At 45.8% G+C, this 19,911-nt stretch overlaps 1 protein-coding gene across 1 annotated transcript in view; it reads left to right on the forward strand.

Moving 5' to 3' along the window:
• Positions 1–19,911, forward strand: part of KCNMA1 (potassium calcium-activated channel subfamily M alpha 1) — a 250,752-nt gene that overhangs the window by 183,680 nt on the left and 47,161 nt on the right. The window contains exon 17 of the mRNA XM_040623777.1: positions 50–242. Within this exon, the coding sequence (XP_040479711.1) occupies positions 50–242 (193 nt within the window). The remainder of the gene's footprint in view (positions 1–49; positions 243–19,911) is intronic.

Below are 19,911 nucleotides of genomic sequence, written 5' to 3' on the forward strand. Positions count from 1 at the left end.
TCGGTCTCACTTTTGCTGCTTCTTTTTTTTTCTTTCCTCTATGCCAAAGGGTACGCCATTAAGTCGGGCTGATTTAAGGGCCGTCAACATCAACCTCTGTGACATGTGCGTTATCCTGTCAGCCAATCAGAATAATATTGATGATACTTCGCTGCAGGACAAGGAATGCATCTTGGCGTCACTCAACATCAAATCTATGCAGTTTGATGACAGCATCGGGGTCTTGCAAGCTAATTCCCAAGGTAAGGACAGCCTGTAATACTTCTCTGCTGTGCCTACAGGGGACAAGGGCTGGCAAGAGGGATATCCTTCACTCAGTAATTCAAAGAGGCTCACATCAGCCTGCCTGGCAGTGAAACCCGCGGTCGCTGGGATGGCTTTCAAAGGGGCATCTGCTGCTGCTTCTTACCATCGCGGGAAGCAGGCTTGAGACCTGAACACCCACACTCAGAATAGGCTGCCATCCCGGAGAGGAAAGCAGCCTAAATTGCCACCCCCTCAGTCTTCCCAAACAGCGGCTTGATGACCGGGGTCACCTGCTTAATGTCAGGCACCGGAAAGATGCTGCGGGAACAATTCCTAATGTGTCTCTCCAGTACGTATTTTTGCCATTGACGTACGTTAGGCTTTGCCATTGTTATTGCTGCGCGGGGGTGTTCAGCTTTACCCTGTTCTATGCTGACCTACGGATGGTGACTGCTGGACAGTGGGGACGCTCCAGACATGAGAAGTCATTTAGGAAGAAGGGATGCTCATCAGGCCACACGTCCTCGACAGGAGGCACGACAGTTAAATGACGCACCTCTGCCTTCTCTGCTCTGCCCCCATCTTCCTTGTCACTTTCTCTGGGCTCCTGGGCAGATAGCTGCTAGTCAAGGTGTCAGCTAGACGTCGCAGAGAGGCAGCCCAGCCAAACCTCGTCACAAACCGCCTCACTATTCAGGGCCGCGGCAGGGTGGGATGCGAGGCCTCAGCGCAGGCTTGCCGCGAACCGCAGGGTCATTGCCGTCAGTGCTCCACCAGACGGGTGGCCCTGGGGGTCCGGGGGGGGCCTGAAGCCCATGATTCCAGGACCGAAGGTGGAGGGAGCACGGCCCGTGAGAACTAGCGTGGCCGGGGTGGGGGGCGCCATCTTACCGACGGGAGAGCGCAGCTCCGTCCTGCTGCCCAGCCATGGCCTTCTGTCAGCGCAGCTCAGCACCACCGCCTTCCCACAGCGGCTCAACAGCGCAGCAAAGCTGGGAGCAGCCGTTCCCAGAATCCTCTTCTCTGCACAGTTTGGGGCCGGCACCTGCCAAGGAGAGCGGGGCGCAGGGATGAGATCTGAAATTTGGAAAAGGCAAAGAGGCCTGGGTTCTTTGGAGGCAGCGGCAGCCCAACCCTGAGCAGACGCGAGGTTGAAAGCAGCTCTTCGGGGAGCTTTCTGCGCATCACCGGCTTTGCTGCTAGGGACTGAGGGGTGCAGTGGCCTTTGTGTTGCCTTGAGGCCTGCAGCAGGGGAAACTTCCACCTCGTGTTGAAGTGAAACGGCCAGTGGTGGCCTCTTCGACTTTTGTTCCTACAGCCCTTCTGATGGTTGCGTCAACATCTAATTTTCTTCATACTTGGAGTACTCTACTGGCTTCCAGTCGTTTTTTGTTGTTGTCGTTGTTGTTTTGTTTCTTTTTTTTTTTAATTCAAGTTAGTTAACTTTGAGTGTAGTATTGGTTTCAGGGGTAGAATTTAATGATTCATCACTTTACATATAACACCCAGTGCTCATCCCAGCAAGTGCCCTCCTTAATGGCTGTCACCCAGTTACCCCATCCCCCACCCCCATCCCCTCCAACAAACGTCAGTTTGTTCTCTTAACTATAGAGTCTCTAATGGTTTGCCTCTCTCTCTGTTTTTATCTTACTTTATTTTTCCTTCCCTTCCCCTGTGTTCAACTCCACATGAGTGAAATCATATATTTGTCTTTCTCTGACTTATTTTGCTTAGCATAATACACTCTAGTTTCATCCACGTTGTTACAAATGGCAAGATTTCATTCTTTTTGATGGCTGAGTGATATTCCGTTGCATATATACTGCTTCTTCTTTATCCATTTATCAGTCGATGGACATTTGGGTTCTTCCCATAATTTGGCTATTGTTGATAATGCTGCTATAAATATTGGGGTGCAGGTGCCCCTTTGAATCAGCACTTTTGTATACTTCGAATAAATACCTAGTAAAGCAATTGCTGGGTCATAGGGCAGCTCAATTTTTAGCTTTTTGAGGAACCTCCATACTGTTTTCCAGAACAGCTGCACCAGCTTGCATTCCCACCAACAGCGTACGAGAGTTCTCCTTTCTCCGCATCCTTGCCAACATCTGTTGTTTCTTGAGTTGTTCATTTTAGCCATTCTGACTGGTATGAGGTGGTCTATCTCATTGTGGTTCTGATTTGTATTTCCCTGATGATGAATGATGTGGAGCATTTTTTTCATGTATCTGTTAGGAGTGGCTTGAGATAACCCTGACTGATATAGTCTGAAGCCTGGGTTTTACCTCTCCACGCCACCGTCCCCTCCCTCTCCCCCAAATCTAAATCTTGGTATCCACTTGCCCAGCTGGGCTGCAGGGAAGAGCAACATGTCAAAGTTCTGAAAGAGAGTCTCACCTACCCCGCTGTGTACTGGCGAGCCAGAGCCTGCCTCCTGCCCTCCCTGCCTATGCAGGGAGCACAGGCGACAGAGGATATGAGGAGACAGGAAGCTGACCTTCTAGGAAGTGGAAGAGGCAAGCCACCATTTGGTTCCTGCCTTTAAGTACTTGTTCTAATGTGTGTCCTCCTAACTCTGCCCCAGCCTGGGCATCCCCCAAGGGGCTTGTTAGAGATGCAGCATCTCATGCCCACCCCAAACCTCCTGGGTCCGAATCTGCATTCTAACGGGGTCCCCAGGTGACTCGTGTGCACTGCTTTAAGGCATAATAATCTGCACGCTAACAAAACCCGGTCCAGTGAACACGCTGACCGACCCGATCAGACGCTCCTCTTCTCCTGGCAGGAGCTAGCAAGGAGAATGGAAAGAAGTGGAAGCAGGAGAAGCACTCCCTTCGGGGAGCGGTGGTGGGAGGGGGAGATGGAACTGAGCGGGGGGGCAGGAAAATACATGTCTGTTTTCTCCCAATTCAATAGCTGTGATTGTCAAGTCCCAAGGATCAGAATCTCAATGCACGATTGAGTTATGTGTGCATCTGACGTGGGTGTTCCTTCCAGCTCTCAGAAGCCAGATCCCAACCTCTCAGATCCTATATGATGGCCAAACTGGTAAAAATGTGTCCCCTCCCCTCTGCACATACCCAATTCTCAAAAGCCTTCCCTTTTCTGTTTTCGACATAAGAATAAGCCAGGAAAATAGGTTTTGGTAGGAGAGAAAGAAGAAAGGGAAAGGGAGCTTATTTTTCTTGCAAAAAAAAAAAAAAAAAAAAAAAGAAACACACACACACACACACACACACACACACATGCCAAAAGAAGACAGAGGATGTATCTTAGGGCTCGTGGGAATTTTCAGACTCTTGGTCCACAGTGGAGCCTGCAAGCAGTCCGTTCTGTTTTCAGTGAGAGACTGCCAGAACTATAGACACACTGAGCCCACATTTCCCCTTGTTTTCTTACTCTGTGTGCTCTTCTCTTGTCCTTGGTTTCTAACACTCTCCTCTGGGGACACTCTGACTTTCCAAAGCAGTGGCCATCAGCACAGGAAGTGACTTTCTCTCTGATGGGCAAGTGCCCTGGGTTCACCTTGGGCTGCTCATCGTGCAGCCCACTCCTTGGTTTCGTCCTAGCCCATGGGGCTCGAGGGACAAACTAGGTCTCCCCACCACTGTCCCTCCTTGAGACTCTCTGGACCTGCTGGAATGCTCCTTGGCCTCAGATGTTCTCACTACCCTTCATCTGGGCATTTGTCACCACCACAGTGCAGGTGAGTTGGAATTACAGTGTACAAATGATTTCGTGTTCCTCTTTCCATCGGGGGAAGCAATTCTAACTTCCCCTCCGTGATAATGACAGATTTCTGGCCACTGCTACTCCGCTTTCATCGCAATTTATTCTGTACTCCTTATGAAACCTCATCCTTTTGCTTTGTCTTGAGGGCTACATGAACCTCTCTCCAGAACTCACCAGGATGGAAATGTGGACTCAGGGCAAAGCAAAGTGTGTGCTTTGGGGTCAAAATACCCATGCATTTTTATGGCAAGTTTTTCTAACATGATACAGTGTAACATGAAAAATGCGTCTTAATGTTGAGGAGATAGAGTCTTTGTTGAGACTTGCGTTCAGACACTTGCCACTCTGCATTGCTTCGTCTCCGAGACCAACAAAACCTCTTTTCCCTCTTCTCTATTCACAATGCCTTTTGGTGTCACTGTTCCAGCCCACATGGTGTCAGAACTGGCCCAGCCTAGGGATTCTGGACCAGACGCTTTCTGAAAGATCTGAGATGTGATGCCTGGTTGTCAAAAACAATTACAGAGAAAGGTGGCATACCCCAAGCTGGATGGTATATCCAATGTGACAGCTGGGTCTATGAGATGCAGTTTTAATATACAGCAGGCAAGACTGCAGTGACAATTATATAAAGCAGGTGAAGCTGCTTCTTGCTGGTCAGCAAACATCAGCTCAGAACCACTTTACAGCTCTTTACCAGCAACTAAGTGCCTTTATTTACAGAGCGCCTGTCACTTCCCTTTGGCTGGAGAGCTGGTGTATTATTTAGCACGCATTCATCTGGGGAAAACATTTCAATTTAAATCAACTGGTACAACAGTGGCTCTTGCCAGACTGTTTCCCTGTGGTTCTAAAAGACGAGAACTGAGTGCGATCTTGAAAGGGGAGGGTGAACAGAGGAAGGAAGGTCCGTTCTCAGAGAGCCGCTTGAGTCAGTACCTGAAAAGAGGGAGCGTGTGATTGAGTTTCCTTTTGTGCTTTTGTATTGCATTATGAAATGAGCATCTTCGAATTTCTTCCTGGTTAACCTTCTAGTGAGGGTAGCTCTTGAGAGAAAGAGAGAGGAATAAATGAGTGCCCGCTATACCTCAGGCACGATAGAAGTCCAGAACACAAAGATGACTTGGATTTAGCCAATCACTATCCTTGAGGGCTCAGATGAATGGAGGAGGTGCCCCCATAAACGATTACAGTGCAATGAGACAAGGATGAGGCTAGAAATACAAGAGCACATAAGGCTCCTCGTTTTATATATTTTAAGGAGTTGAGAAAGCTTCCAAGAAGAGGTGACATTGTGAGTTGAATGCATGCAGCTGTTGAACATTTGAAATGGGGCTAGTGTGACTGAGGAGCTGCTTTTTTTCCCTTTTATTTAATAAGTTTAAATTTAAATACAGGCATGTGGCTGGTGGCCACCTTATTGGACAGGGCAGGTCTAGAGCATAGGCTTATAGCCTTGTTAAGGGCTGGGGTGTTAGGAAGATGATGATTAAATCCATCTTTTAAAAAGATAACAGGCAAGGATATGAGCATGGTTTAGATGTGGAAAGAGATGGCAGCATGAGCTATGTAGGGAGACAGTTGCAGTAGACATCAAGGGATGGATGAGTGCTGACAGGACAGCTGTAGTGATGTCAGTCACAAGGGCAAGGCCGAAATTGAGGTGGATTTGAAATAGGAAAGATAGCCAGCCCATTGAGGGCCAGTTGGGTGGGAAGGAGGTGTGAATGAGCAGCAATGAGGAGTTGGTAATGAGTTTCGAGGTTGGCTACTGGGTGGATATAAAAGTGATTAAATAACCTGAGGACTCAAGAGGAGAAATAGGCCTGTGGCAGATGGTAAAGAATTTGGTCCTGGTCCATCTGAGTTGAAAGTAGGATATCTAATAAGATATCTAACGAGAAATACAAACATGCAGCTACCAGGATAAAATCAGGTTTGAAGGTACAGACTTGGAAATCATTGGTGATGGACAAGGTATAGGCCTTGAGTGTGGCTATTTCCCAGGGAGAGAAGGCAGAGCAACTAAGAGAAAAGGGCCAAACCTGGAACCTTGGAGATGTCAACACTGAAGGGACAAACAGAGGATGAGAATCCAGTGAAAGGGGCTGAGGGCAAAAATTTAAGGAAATAGGAGCAGATGCTGTCAAAGGTAAAAGGGAAGAGAGTTGAGTAAATTCCAGAAAGCAGTTTAGAATGTATCCTAATTATTCGTTGTATGTGCATTCGAAACATGTGTTTCCTTGAGTAGACTGTGGGTTCTTTGAGACACAAGGACTCTTCTTTTGCTCATCTCCATTCCCCAGTGCCTCAAGCCCAGGAGCTGACAGAGTTGACATGCCATAAGAATGTGTTGGGCTGGACTGATTTGAAAGGAAGCAATGATTAGCACTGTCAGATACTACAAAAAAGTCAAATAGATGAGGTCCTAAAAAAGGCAATGGCACATTTGACCCTCAAGAAGTTGTTGATGACCTTGGCAAGAATAGTTGAATAACTTGTTGCCAGTAGGAGCTGGCAATCAGGGGTCTGAAGCATTAATGGGAGGTGAGAATTTAAGACCGTATATTACTCCTTCAAGGGCTGATAGGGAGAGAGATAGGATATTTCAGAGGATCTTGTCAAAGAACAGATATCCTGTTTGTTTTTAGAATGTGGAGAAATACACCATATTTGTTGGCTACAGGAAACTGAGGTGACACCACATAGAGAGGGAAAGGTTGAAGCTTTAGGAGAGGGCTGTTAAATGATAGAGAGAGGAACAGAGACAAGTCGGAGAAGATGATGTAGCCTTGAAAAGGAGAAGGAATGACTCCCGTCCCTCTGAGACGGAAGGCTAGATGGCGAAGATGAAGCTGGAGGCAACTCAGTCTGGTGGCTCTGCTTCCTTCATGGAAGCGGCCAGTTTGGTTTTCCCTGGAGATCTAAGGGGCCAGGACAGTTGGGATGGGGGACTGATGGTGACAAAGTTTCAGAGCAGACATTGCAGTAAACATGTAAGGGAGGTGCCTGGAGCGAGGTGAGAGCATGAGTGGGCACTGGTGAGGGCCAGCCGGCATTGGATTTACGTTGGTGCCGTGATGCTGGTCAACACAGCTCTGCGATTTTCTCTGAAGTTCTTGGCAGAAACAACAAAAATCATACAAAATGGTTTTCATCTGGGATGGAGATTCAGAGGAGGTGAAGGATTCCATGGAGCTGTTGAGAGTATATGAAAATGAGTGGCTACCAGGTCTAAGATGGTAGCTGGACAAGTCAAACCAGTGTTGGGGCTTATAGACCAAGAGGCCAAAACAAAGCAGGAAATAAATCCCCATGAGGTCAAAGAATAGGGTGTGAGGCAAAGGCATGGGAGAGCTGAAGTGTGAGAGGTTTGATCTGACAGAGGAATGTGTGATGAGCTTGGAGAATGAAATATTCCTTGCAGAGCCAGAACAGAGCTTGGTGGCACGACGCTGAAAACCATTCATCCACCGGCAGCACCAGCGCCAATAAGAGCTGTGGTAATAATATTAATGCTCATGAACGTTTGCCGCCATTCTGGGGTAGGCATTTTGCCAAGTGAGATGATACATGTTTCTTAGATCGCTAGTTTTCACCCTGGGCTACACATTGTAATCATCTGAGAAACTTCTAAAAAATATTGCTGCTGGGTCACACCTCAGCCACTGTGGTTTAACTGGCCTGGGGTACAACCTGGCCGTGAGGAGTTTTATAAACTCCCAGATGATGCCATGTGTGGCCAGGGTTAAGACCCACTGCCTGAGTGGTCCTCAGAGGAGAGCTATGTGGTAAGGAGGTTGCCATTTTGATTGGAAAGAAGCGAAAACTAGGCCTTGAGGAGTGAAGTAATGGTTTTAGCTGGGGTCTCCTCATCTCCCAGGGATCCCAAATGGTAAACTATTTTACTTCTTTAGGACAGTGCTGTTGGCTTAGTTCATTGGTCTGCCTTCTTTCTTTCCTATTTTCTGGATTGTCATCAGCTTCCTGAGACTAAAAAGCATTAAGTGGAGAGAAAGGGGGTAGGGGAGGTGCTGGAGACCAGGCTCTGGTTTCTACCAACTGGCTCTATCTGCCGTCTTGACTCTGTCACGTGTCTCATGGTGATAAGTGAAAGATATTAGTTGCCCAGTGGACAGGCCTTCCTCCTGGCCACAGCTTTGGAGAGAGACAGACGCGCAGAGATCCAGCAGCACGCTGTTACCAAAAAGCAACATTGCTCACCCCAGAGCCAGCCTTATGCTCCCCTGGCGAGCTTGGGTTTCTTTAAGAAGACGGAGCATGTGTGGTTTGACCTCAGCGTTAAATTTGGATGTTGGTGTTAAGGTTCCTCTGTGGTTCCGTTTCTTGTTACATGCTCTGCATTCCTCAGATTCATGCTACCTGTCCTGAAGGTATCAATCCAATTCCGCAAACCCTTATTAAGTAGCTGTTGTGTGCCCAGACTGTGCATGCCAGGCATTGCTGGGGAGACGGGTGCATGAAGCACATTCCCTGTCCTGGCACCCTTCTCTGCAAATGTGTAGCTCTGCTTCCAAAGGCCGGTCTATTCCCAGGAAAGAGTTACAGTCTATGGAGGCTAACATGGGACAGGAAGAGAAAGAGAGTGGCTTGAGAGACTCTTTGAAAATGTATAGTATTTCAGCAGGTGGAAACAGATAGAGCTGGCTGCAGTCAGAGAGAATAGAAGTAAGGGGCAGGGGGACCTGGAGACGTGTTCGGGTGACAGTGATGAGTACAATTGGGCTGGAATACAGGGTATGTGTAAGACAGCAGGGACACCCGAGGCAGAAATTTGGGTTAGGCATTGAGGGATTTTTTAAAATTTTGAGTTATGAAGCTATAAATATTTCAGTAGGCACTGGGGAGCTACAGCAGGTTTCAGAGCAGGAGAGTGATGGGATTGGACCTGAGCTTCAGAGACATTGATCTGGCAGCCCTGTGAAGCATTGTTTGGAGGGGGGAAAAAAGAGGATGCCCAGGTGTGTGTAGGAACAGTGGTTATCCAGGAAACCAGGAACCTTGAACCGGAAAAAGAAGGGAATGTTATTTTACTGTGAGACAGAGTAGATGTAAAGCAGATTGCGTGATCGTGAGCTTCCTTCTCAGTGACAGAAGACAGCGATGCGCTCACGGGAAGAGGCCTCAGCACGGAGGGTCTGGCTGCGGGAGAATGTGGTGTTGCTGAGGTTGGGTTCTAGCCAGGGTACAAATCTATGTAGATTTGGCAGAAAATCAGGGGGCCATGAAAGGCAGATGGGTGGAGATGAACTCCTGCATGCAGGAGAGGGTCCCAGCTAACAGTCCCCCCCGCCCCGTGCTCATGCTCTACGAGTGGAGAAGAGCCTCGGGGAGAGGTCCGAGGAGAGAGAGGTGAAAGGCAGAAGGATGAGGAGCATCTTAGAAAGGACAGAGGGAAACATTGGTAGAAGCTAAGGATCCATCCACAAGCCGAGCTGGGCTCCCAGCTTCCCAAGGGACAGAGGAACATATGTCCAAAACCCGGAATGAACGTCCCCTGGCTGCTTTTCCTCACCCCTCTAGGTTTCTTTTTTTATATTCTATGCCTCCCTATAACCACCAGGTTAAAAAAATATATAGTGGCTTACACAAACCCACCACTAGGTACACACGCATGTATGTGTGTGCATACCAGCACACATACGTGCAGACACACACACACACACCACGGTTCCTCCAGCCCTCTGTGACCCTCAGCCATGGTGACACTAAATGATACCCACACATAAGCAGATGCTCTCTCTTGTCTGCATTTCAACAAAGGTTAACAGCCTCAAGTAGGGAATGACATTTTTCTTTGGAAGTATGTCCGTGGTCCTTGGAGAGACAGCATTAATTGGGGGCATAGGGCATATCCTAAAGTCTGAGATTTCTTTTACTGTTCCAGAGAAGAAAATGTGACTTCTCTTTTGTCTTTGGGGGAAGCTGTGTGGATTCGGACCTCGAAATTATTGAATGGCAGAAGTCGGGATTTGAAGGGACTTTCCTAACCTGGCACTTGGGGACAAAAGCCACAGGATGGAATGTAATGAAGACCACTGAGCATTAAGTTTCAGATAATCACTGAAGACAAGCAGCATAAACCTTGTTGATAGAAATGTGATTTATTTTGAGTCGTGGTTGTTTCATCCTGGTCGTTCTGAGAGGGAGTGTGTCAAGAACTACGAAGGTTTGAAGGGAAGAACTAACAAACTCAAGAATGCCACCAAGGGAATGGTCAGCACGGGGAAATGCTGGGACAAGCTGTTACTTGCTAAGCAGTTAAGAGAACAGGGGGTAGTGGGTTGAAAGGGCCATTTTATCTTCTGCTCCCCTGGAAAAACCAGGACCGACGACTAATGATGAAGGAGAACCAGATTTTAGCCCCACATAAGGAAGACATTTCCAGAACAGAATGGGCTGCCTAAAAATGTAGTGAGCATTCTGTCACCACATGTCTGCGTGCCAAGGGAAAGTTACTGACGCGATCTTTGTGATGAGAGGGACATTGGATCAGATGAGTTCTTGGTCCTTTATAACTGAGGGTCTGTGGTATTTTCTTTATTTTTACTACAAGGGTGATCCGTGTTTTCAATGATCTACATTCTTACTCCAGAGAGAGCGCTGTGGCTTTTGGTGGGATTGGGGTTCTAACGGGTCTTTTAGTGAAAGCTTTCACGTCCTTCCAGAATGGCACTGTCTCTGTGTCTCAGAGGCAGAGGGTAAGCAGCCGCACATCTGGCTTTTCCATTCATTTGACAGACCACCCCCATCTTCAACTCCCATGTCACCCTCCGCATCCGTCCTTCCCCATGCTCCCCTTTTCTGTCCTCCCCCAGCCTCCCCTCTGCACTCCCCAGCCCCCCACTCGCAAATGTACCCATACACAGATCCTCACACACGTTCTCCCTCCCTGAAACCAGAGAAGCATTTTTTTTCAGCTGCTCCCTATATAACATCCATTGCCACGAGATTCTCTCTTCATTCTGAAAGGGGGTGGGGGGGGGGAGAAGCCATTTCCCTCTACCCACCGAATGAACAAAGCTCCGTGCTCAAATATTTTTCTCCAGTTGTAACTGAAACTGCTGTTGGCTTCAGTCCCCAGAACCAGAAAGACAATTATACTTAACTGTTCAGAGATTTATAAATACCGTGCTAGGGTAGCCTCTAGGTAGTAACTTTAGATACCCAGCCCAATAATTTTCTTTTATTGGTTTGTGATTTAGATCTTATTTTGAGTCCTTTATAATAAGAGTAGTACATTTCATTAAAAGAGCTTACCAACCAATAAAGAAAATCTGGCTTAGGGCTGGGGCTGGTCTCCAGTGCAGAGAGGAGGGCTGGGGCCGGTCTCCAGTGCAGAGAGGGGCCTGCCCAGGTGCGCCTCCTCGGCGGACAGGACGAGACTGATCTCGGCACCGGGTGCACATGGATGTCAGCGAAGCAGCATGTGCGGCTGCTTTCTAGGTGACTTCAACGTGGGAGAATTTGTCCTACGCAGCACATTCTACCACTTGAGGGATCCTCTTAAGACCGCCATTGATATTCTGGTAATAGATTCCCAGCAACGAAAATAAGGAACCATAGACAGAAGAATAGTTTTAACAGGAGACTGGAAAGCCTGGGCTCCCTGAGGATTTTCGGCCTTCCGTACATGTGGATCTTCCTTGGGGAGTGGAGGTGGGGGATTAAAAATAAAAATGGACCAAATCGCCTTTTCCTTCCGACTGCATGCAGAGTAGATGGAGTCCCCCACTCGCGCTGTGCCCAGCTTGGGACAGTGGCAGGGAAAGAAAATCTTAGCTTCAGAGACAGGAAACAGATGTGGGGTGGCGCTGGGGTTGGGCCGAACTCATCGTCTTCACATCAGACTTTCCACCTTAAAACTTGCCTGTGTCGTTAATGCTGCTTCTTAAAAATTGTAAGTCCTGTTTTTGCATTCGTATGCAATATCTCAGTTATCTTCCCGATAACCTGTTAAGGCAGAGGTCATTTATCTCCATTTTACAGATGAGGAAACTGAGGCCCAGGAAAATTCAGCAACTTGCCCAAAGTCTCATAGCTTGTCAAGAGTACACGGAGTTGATGTCCAAATTGATTCCAAAGCTCGTGCTTTCCTCACCACATCGGTCAGCTCCATAAAAGAGAACCAGTGCTGTTCTCATGACAACAGGCCTGAATCTATACGTCTGCTTTTAAGAGTCATGGAAGCATCCCTGGGCATGCTAAACTTCTCCTTATGCCCAGAGGGACTCAGGGTGTTGTTGTTGTTGTTGTCGTTGTTGTTTAATATTCTTGTTCCGTGGGTCCACATTTGGTAGGTCCCTGGCCCTCCTTGCCCCAGCAGAGACACTGGGATTCTCTTGGTCCCAGTCTTCCTTGCTACAACAACTACGCGAACAAAAGTAGAGCTGAGAGAAGTACGAAGAGCTCTGCTTAGCCTGCCTCTGTGAGCAGTTTAATTGTTGGAGCTTTTTGCCCAGTTAATATAGATTTGATTTTGGAGCTGTCAGTACAACGGTGGGAAGTTTGAGACCCTGATATTGCTTTCTGTTGTCCAGACACTTACAAAACATTTCCAGGTTTTACTGAGTCATCCCACTCTCCAAGCGGACGTGTCCACAAAAGGCAGTAGATGAGAATAAACAGACCACACTAGCCCCCAAAGCCTAGGATTTCAGGTGGTGTGTTATACTCAGAAAATGGTCCAGATAAATGGTCCTTTGGGGGGAAAGTGTGGTTATATAATCAAAGAAAAGTAAAAGAAGTCTTCTCATGCTATGGACTCTCTAAGGGCCCTGATGAGATTCTGGATAAGGATGAGTCAGTCAAGAGTTCTTTTCCTGAGCAATACTTTGGTTTATAGCCCACGACGAAGGTTAATGTCTCCACTCCTTCCATGGTCAGGCTGTCATGGAACTAATAGGATCCATAGGCAGAAATGGCACAGACATATAAAATAAGTTGTGTGGCATAACCTGAACACACATATTTAACAATATGGGGTCTGGAACATTCCAGAGTACCTTGCAAAATGCCTGGTGTGGGTCATTTGTAATTTTCTGAGGCATGAGCTTAATCCACATGTTGTGGTGATAACTTGCAAGACAGGAGCCAACAAATGAGCCTAACCAATCATCCAATGGATTTTTGTCTTTATCCATCTATTTATAACCAAAAACTCATATGAAGCCCTAAAACCTTTATTTCTTTTCTTAGAAAGGGACCTGCAAAGAAACCAATGGATTTATAAATTACTTTAGTTCTGGATTTATAGAATATTTAAGGAGTTTGAGTGGTTCTTAAGTATTTCAAGTATAAGGAATGTTCTAGTGGAAATCATCCCCCAAATTCTAGAATAGCAGTGTAGTAGTCTTTGAGCATCTTGTTGCATATCTCCAGTAAAGAGTTTCTACCAGATATAGGAGCCACAGGGATGTCACCACACGGTGTGTTATGAGAAGGCAGAGGCTGCTTTGGGCAGCAGTGGTCGGGGGCAGGAGTTCTAGAATAAGTGGAGTTGAATTTGAAAATAGGAATGATTATCAATAAGTAAAGGGGCTACAGGCAGGTGAAGAGGCTGAGGCAGAGTAGGAGAAAGCTCAGGAGCAAGAAAGGCCAAGTGTAGCTCGCAAAGGGGCACTTGGCTATGTGTCTGCTGATGAACAGAGGGGCCTTAAAGGTCTCAGGGTGTCAGAGGGAAGGATTGTAGGGGAGGTCACTGTGAACCTGGATAGGCCCTCAAAAGGATGGCCTGGTGTGGTCTGTCATCTCACTGATCTCCCCATCCCCCACCAACTGTCACAAATATATTGAAATGCATAGCTCACGCCCAGTAGAAGCCTGTAGAGGTTTGTGGAGTGAGCAAACGAACGATTTAATCCCCATTTCCGTTGTTTGTGGTCTGTGCTGGCTTCGCTGGCCCTCATATGAGATAAAGCAGCTGGATACTTTGTTAAATACCACATCCTTTCCTTCCAGGCTTTAGTCGCTCTCCATTCACTTGACTGCTGGCCACTGGGCAAGGGCTGCAAAGACCGAGGACCTTGAACTTGTCAGACTTGTCCAAACGTTCTCTAGTAAATCACTCCAGTCCTTTCACCTTTACTAATAGCTCCCGATCCTCAACCTTTCCCTGGGCTCATTGTGGGTGGTGTCGCCCAAAACCAGCCCAAGGCCTGAGGAAGCTGTGGGACCGAGACCCCCAAAGTTCAACAAAGGGCAGAAACCATCTCTGCGTTCTGCTCCAGGGAGCTTTGAATGGTTTCGGAGAGTTTCCTGGCCACGTGGAGATGGACACTTCTCCTCGCAGCGGGCTAGCCAATGGTGCCTGAGCACCTGGGCAGGACGAATTCAGTGGATGGGTTTTGTCGCTCTAATTTATGACGCCGGATCACACATGGGTCCGTCAGAGTGACAACATAATCATGTAGGGTCAGGAACCAGGTTCTAAATCCTCCTTGTGGCCGTCACGTGTTATTTGACTTTGCATAAACACTTTATGATTTCGTTTCTTCATCTATAAAGTAAGGTTTGTTCAAGTGGCCCCACCTAAGTACCCTCAGGGACCGTGTGTGAATCTGAAGAGATGATGGCCCCAGAGGGGTTTTATAAAACATCAGCAGCTGGAGAAACAGGAGTTGCTGTCAAGTTGAACGCTGGCATGTGTGGGCTCGAGAGCTAGCAGTTGGGGTTTGAATGTGAGCTCCACCACCTATGAGGCCTGGGCAAACTATTCAACTTCTCTGTACCTCAGTTTCCTCTGAGAATACAAATTGCCCCTGGCTCATCAGATTGCTCTGAGAAGTAAATAAGACATAGGGTTTTCTCTTTTCCATCTAGTACCTTTACATGGGTCAGAAACAGTCACTCCTTTCCAAGACACTTTACTTCTACCTGTTGACAAATGTTCGTAATGTGATTGTGTTTGAACAATACACTTGCCTACTGTCTGCTATGAAAAAAATATTGTAATAAATATGAAAATATGCCATGTCCATGGCATGAGTGGTGCCTGCTTAGATGAGCCTTCATGACAAACATGGCCTGCTGTATTTATCTCTGGGACATCTGGGGTGACCACAATGGCGGCCACTTAGATGACCTTCACAACCACACGTGGCAGTCTTGAATGAATGGACGCAAAGCACTTAGTAACTGGGACGCAGTCAGAGATCAAACAACATTAGCTATTTTTGTTATTATTATTTTTGGATAATTTTACTTTTTTCTTTCATTCGGTCCCCCAAAGTAAGAAACGGCAAGATAGGGTTATCCATTTGTACCTAGCAGCCGGAATAACTGTTGATTCTGCTTGTCAGTAGATATGCATAGAAAACAAATATGGTGGCAACCAAAACATCTTTGGGAGCTGAGCAATCTGGATACGGTAGATTTACAGAAGCCTCCAGAGGAGTTGAGGAAAAACTGGGGCAGATGGACAATGACCAATGGGATTTTTCCTCCATAGACAGGCTAGTGTGGGACCACACAATGAAGCTTCTCTATGAAGCAGAGAGGCTTGGCCTCAGACAGCTCACTGAAGTATCCAGAGTTGCCATGGGCAGAGTAGGGCCCATGCTGCTCCAGCTAGGTGATAATGACACCTGTCTTCCCTCCTTGGCCTCTATTTTCTTCAAAAAAAACCCCCATATATATATATATATATATATATATATGTATATATGGTTGTTATTATTTTGGCCCTCAGCCAGGAGACCTGGGGAACTTCTGGTTTTTAATTGGGGAAGGGGTCTTGGATCCCTTTAAGTACCTACTAAAACGATGGATCTTTTCTTTGTCCCTCCCCATACCTCCCCCTAGTTGTATGCAGAAATATTTGCATACAGATTCAACAAATTTGCCTAGCCCGTGGGTTTTCCACCCTAGCTGCACATTGCAATCAACCAAGGAACTTTCAAACCTCACCCGACCCACGTCCCCGAGCAGTTAAACCAGACTTGATACAGGCAACAGAGATCCCAAGGTGCAGCCTGGGTTGAGAAGCACAGAGCTAGCCTCTTCGTTACTTGAGGTCACCATCTATGATTCTCACATGGGGCTGCTGATTCAGTAAGTCTGTCTGCATCTGCATGGACCTGGTAGCTTCCCAAGGGTGCTTTTGGGGACGTTTGCAACGCACATAAGGGACATTATAAAAATGCGAGTTATATGAGAAATGAACTTTGACTCATGAACTTCCAGGTGGTTCCCAGCCATGGGAGTGCACAGGAGAGGTCAAGGCAGTGGGTGCAGGTAGTTCTCTGAATGCCTAATCCTCATCGGCAGTGAAGGAAATGGAAGAATTTTGAAAATCAATCAAACCCTGGGTACAACGACGAAGAAGGACAGTAAATAAAGAGTCCGTCACGGGTGAAGTTTCACACTTAATCCATAAACCTACTTTTAACAGGCCCCCAGGTGATTATAAATTCACGGTGGCTTTCTTTTTATTGAATTATATGAGGCCGTTCCACGTTTCTAAAGGAAGTCCAGGTGTGTCATTTGTTTGTTTATTTGTTTGTTTATTTATTTATTTATTTATTTATTTGCATTTAGGATACTGTAGATTTTTAAAAAACCCTCTTTTTATGAGCATTAATTATATACCATGCAAGGAAGCAATTGCCTCTATGTTATGAAATATTAAATCAAAATGCTTCCTGTTCCCAGATGTCCCAGAGATAAATACAGCAGTATTTTGAAGCCCCTCTTGGAGCTGTTTTGCCTGCAAATTTATTGTTTTGTCTCCATTTTCAGAAAGCCCTGTTTTCTGTGAAGTATAGCACTCTAGGTAGTTTTTAAGACGCAAACTCCTCTGGAGTTGCCTGTGTCGGCAACAGCTCTTATGTAGATGGCACACGAGGGATGGCGCAGTGATCTGCTCCTTTAAGATGACAAATGGGCAGAGAGCGTTATTGTCTTTGATTGCACGCCTTACATCATCTGTATGTAGGAATAAAAGGGCCATACTTTATCTTTAGCCATTTTATAAATATTTAAGTCCTTAGAGTTGCCTAAAGATATTAAAGCATATTTTACAGTAGTCGGAATATAAATATTATATATAGCGCAAGATACCAAAGTAGTTTAATGAATTCATAATTTTCTGTTCACATTTATTGGAATGTGTTTTATGTTCCAAAAGTTCCATTTAAAGAATAAGATACCATTCTGCTTCCTGACAACACACCGAAGGCTGGCCAGCGTTTCGGGCGGGGTCTCGGTTCCAGGGCCTATAGAGGCTTTCATTAAGAAGCAGAAAGGCAGGAAGTCAGTGCACTGGGATCTATTTCCTCAATCTCTACATTTAAAAATATATATCAATAACTTTTTGAATAAACAATTCTGGAGCTTATTTAAATTACAAAGCCTTCCAAAGAGAAAACTTTTTATAGCCCCTTTCCTCTATTTCAAGGAGATTAATTCAAAAACCCTAAGTAAAAGCAATAAAGATGTAGTTTGCAATTTTCCTGTCCTCCCACCCCACCCCCTTTTGTAAACCCTGTCTGCCAGTTTACAGCCTGATGCAGGGTATTGATTTGAACAGTGACTTCCCAGTGCTTTCTGATCATGTCTCTCTAAGTTAAAGAGTTCCAGCTTGCTCCTTACTCTCCCTAAATGCAAGGGAGTGACAGGGAGAATATTACTGCATCTCTTTTCAATTTTCTAGTGAAATATAAAGACTTTCCTCTTTAATATTTCACAAAGTTTCTCCAGTTCCCAGTGGGAGTCCATGCTGGGTAATGTTTGCTAATTACCAACAACAAAACTAGACATACAACGCTGGTAAATTACCTGACCCTTTCCATTTTAATGAGACAACAAGGATTTCGCGAAGTGATGTTGTTTCACTGGTTAATGGTGTCAGCAATGTTGTAATTGTGGGTTGAGACACATTAGTTGAACAACCACATGTAGAAAGGGCTTTCTCTTGACAAGCCCTTTGGAGACTAGAACCATATTATCATTAAGCCTTTGTCATTTGCATGCTGCTAATCACTTACTTTATTATCCCGAGTATCCATTGTCTTTCCTTAATTGCTCTTTAAATTAAAATTAAAAATAGTTCTAAAGCCCACAATGGCTGGGATAGCATCTTGATTATGAAGATAACTTCAAGAAAATGGAACAACTGGTAACATATTGCTGGGATTATGAGAGAGTCCCACTGTTATGTACCATGCCTGCAGGCCCCAGGGGCCTAATTGTGGCGGTTTCTCTTCCTTTAGCCCATACTGTTTGTTTAATAAATGGTTATTTATGGCCTCTTTGGCCATTATAGCAACTTTGGAGAAAGTACATCCTTCTCATTGGTTTGAGCACTGCAATTTCATTCTCCGGGCCAAGGTATGAAATACAATTGAAAGGCAGGATCTGTGCTAGAGCCTCTGAAAAGAGATCCTCTTGATTCTCCTTGCCAGTGTGTTCTGTACACGTTTACTTTTAAAATTTGGGGTCACGTAAGAGACATAAACTTCAGAGCCGAAAGGGACATTAGAGTCGGCCCCATTTTCCAGATGAAGAAACTGAGGACCAGAGCGGTTGCCATAACTGTAATCACAGAGTAAGAGATGAACCCGGATTGTCTGTTACTGAGTAGAGCGGATGCAAGGCTCCTGACAGGAGGATCGTGCCTTATGGGTTACTCCTGAAAGACGACACGATGTCGTGACGGGAGTGGTGATATGCAGGCTGCGTGGCTGCCATGATACGGTGCATTTAGTGTGGGTCTCTTGTATGCATATATCCACGTGTTTGTTGATACAGACTATGTGCTAGGATGCTAGAAGAAAAAGCTCGTGTCTTCCACTTCCTTAAGAAAAAAACAACCCCATGGACGACTCTGCAGTCATTCCTGAATATCAGGTGATTAAACCCGAGTTATGAGGGTTCCAGTGTCATGTACGATGCCCCAGAATTAGGACGATAGGTTTTTGGAGAACAAGAAGGGATGGGGCCTTGCCTTATCTGCCTCAAATGTATATATGGGAAAACCGAGTTGGGATAAGGCATTGAGTCCTTCTGAGTTCTCATAGTGAGTTAAGGGTTAACCTGGGCTTAAACCCCATGTCTTTTGATTCTCTGTCCATTTCTCGGTCAGCATTACCAGTCTATTGTTGACAACATCGTCATCGTCATCATCAAATAGGTTAGTACCTATGAAGTGCTTCCTCTGTTCCCGGCACTCTTGTAAGCAGTTTGCCTGTATTATTTAACTTACCTAATCTTCATGACATATTACTCTCCCATTTTACACATGAAGAGACTGAGACACAGAATTTAAGAAAATTTCCCCAAATCGCAAAGTTAGAAAATGAACAAGGCTGCACTCAAACTCAGGCAGTCTAGCTCCAGCATTCAAGTTTTTAACCACAGTGTTATGGTTCATTTCAGGTTGTGGTCAAGGGTATTGATTATAGTGTAAACGACTTTTCAAAATCAAATTAGCACCAATCAACCTCTTCTTTAGTGAAGATTTGTGGGTATGGGAAATACCTGATCCCAGTTATATATTCATCTGCCAGCATAAACATATATTCAGGAAAGCCTTTAAAACTTAAAAGAAAAAATTTACAGCGCTTTCTGTTAAAGGGCTATCAAATGTTTACCCGGGCTGCTCTCTCAGGCCAGGCGTCCTGTCTAGAGAACCTTTCAGAGACAGCTGGTTGAAAGTTGTCGGGGATGGGATTTTGCTTTTCCTGAATTGCATGGCAATGCCTTGGATCACTTGGCAAGCCCATCTCTTACAGCTCCTTAATTTTCTGTGCCCTTAAGATATGGATGTTTTAGTTTGCCTGGGATTTTGTAGCTCTGGTTTTTGCTACGCTGGCCATTGGTTCATATTAAACCAAACAACTGGGGCCCATTTGGCATTTGGTGTTTTAAAAGTAAAAGGACATTTGAACTACATGACAAATGCTGAAAAACAAA

Source organism: Ursus maritimus, unplaced genomic scaffold (assembly GCF_017311325.1).
Source record: "Ursus maritimus isolate PB19 unplaced genomic scaffold, ASM1731132v1 scaffold_7, whole genome shotgun sequence".
Classification (NCBI taxonomy): Eukaryota; Metazoa; Chordata; class Mammalia; order Carnivora; family Ursidae; genus Ursus; species Ursus maritimus.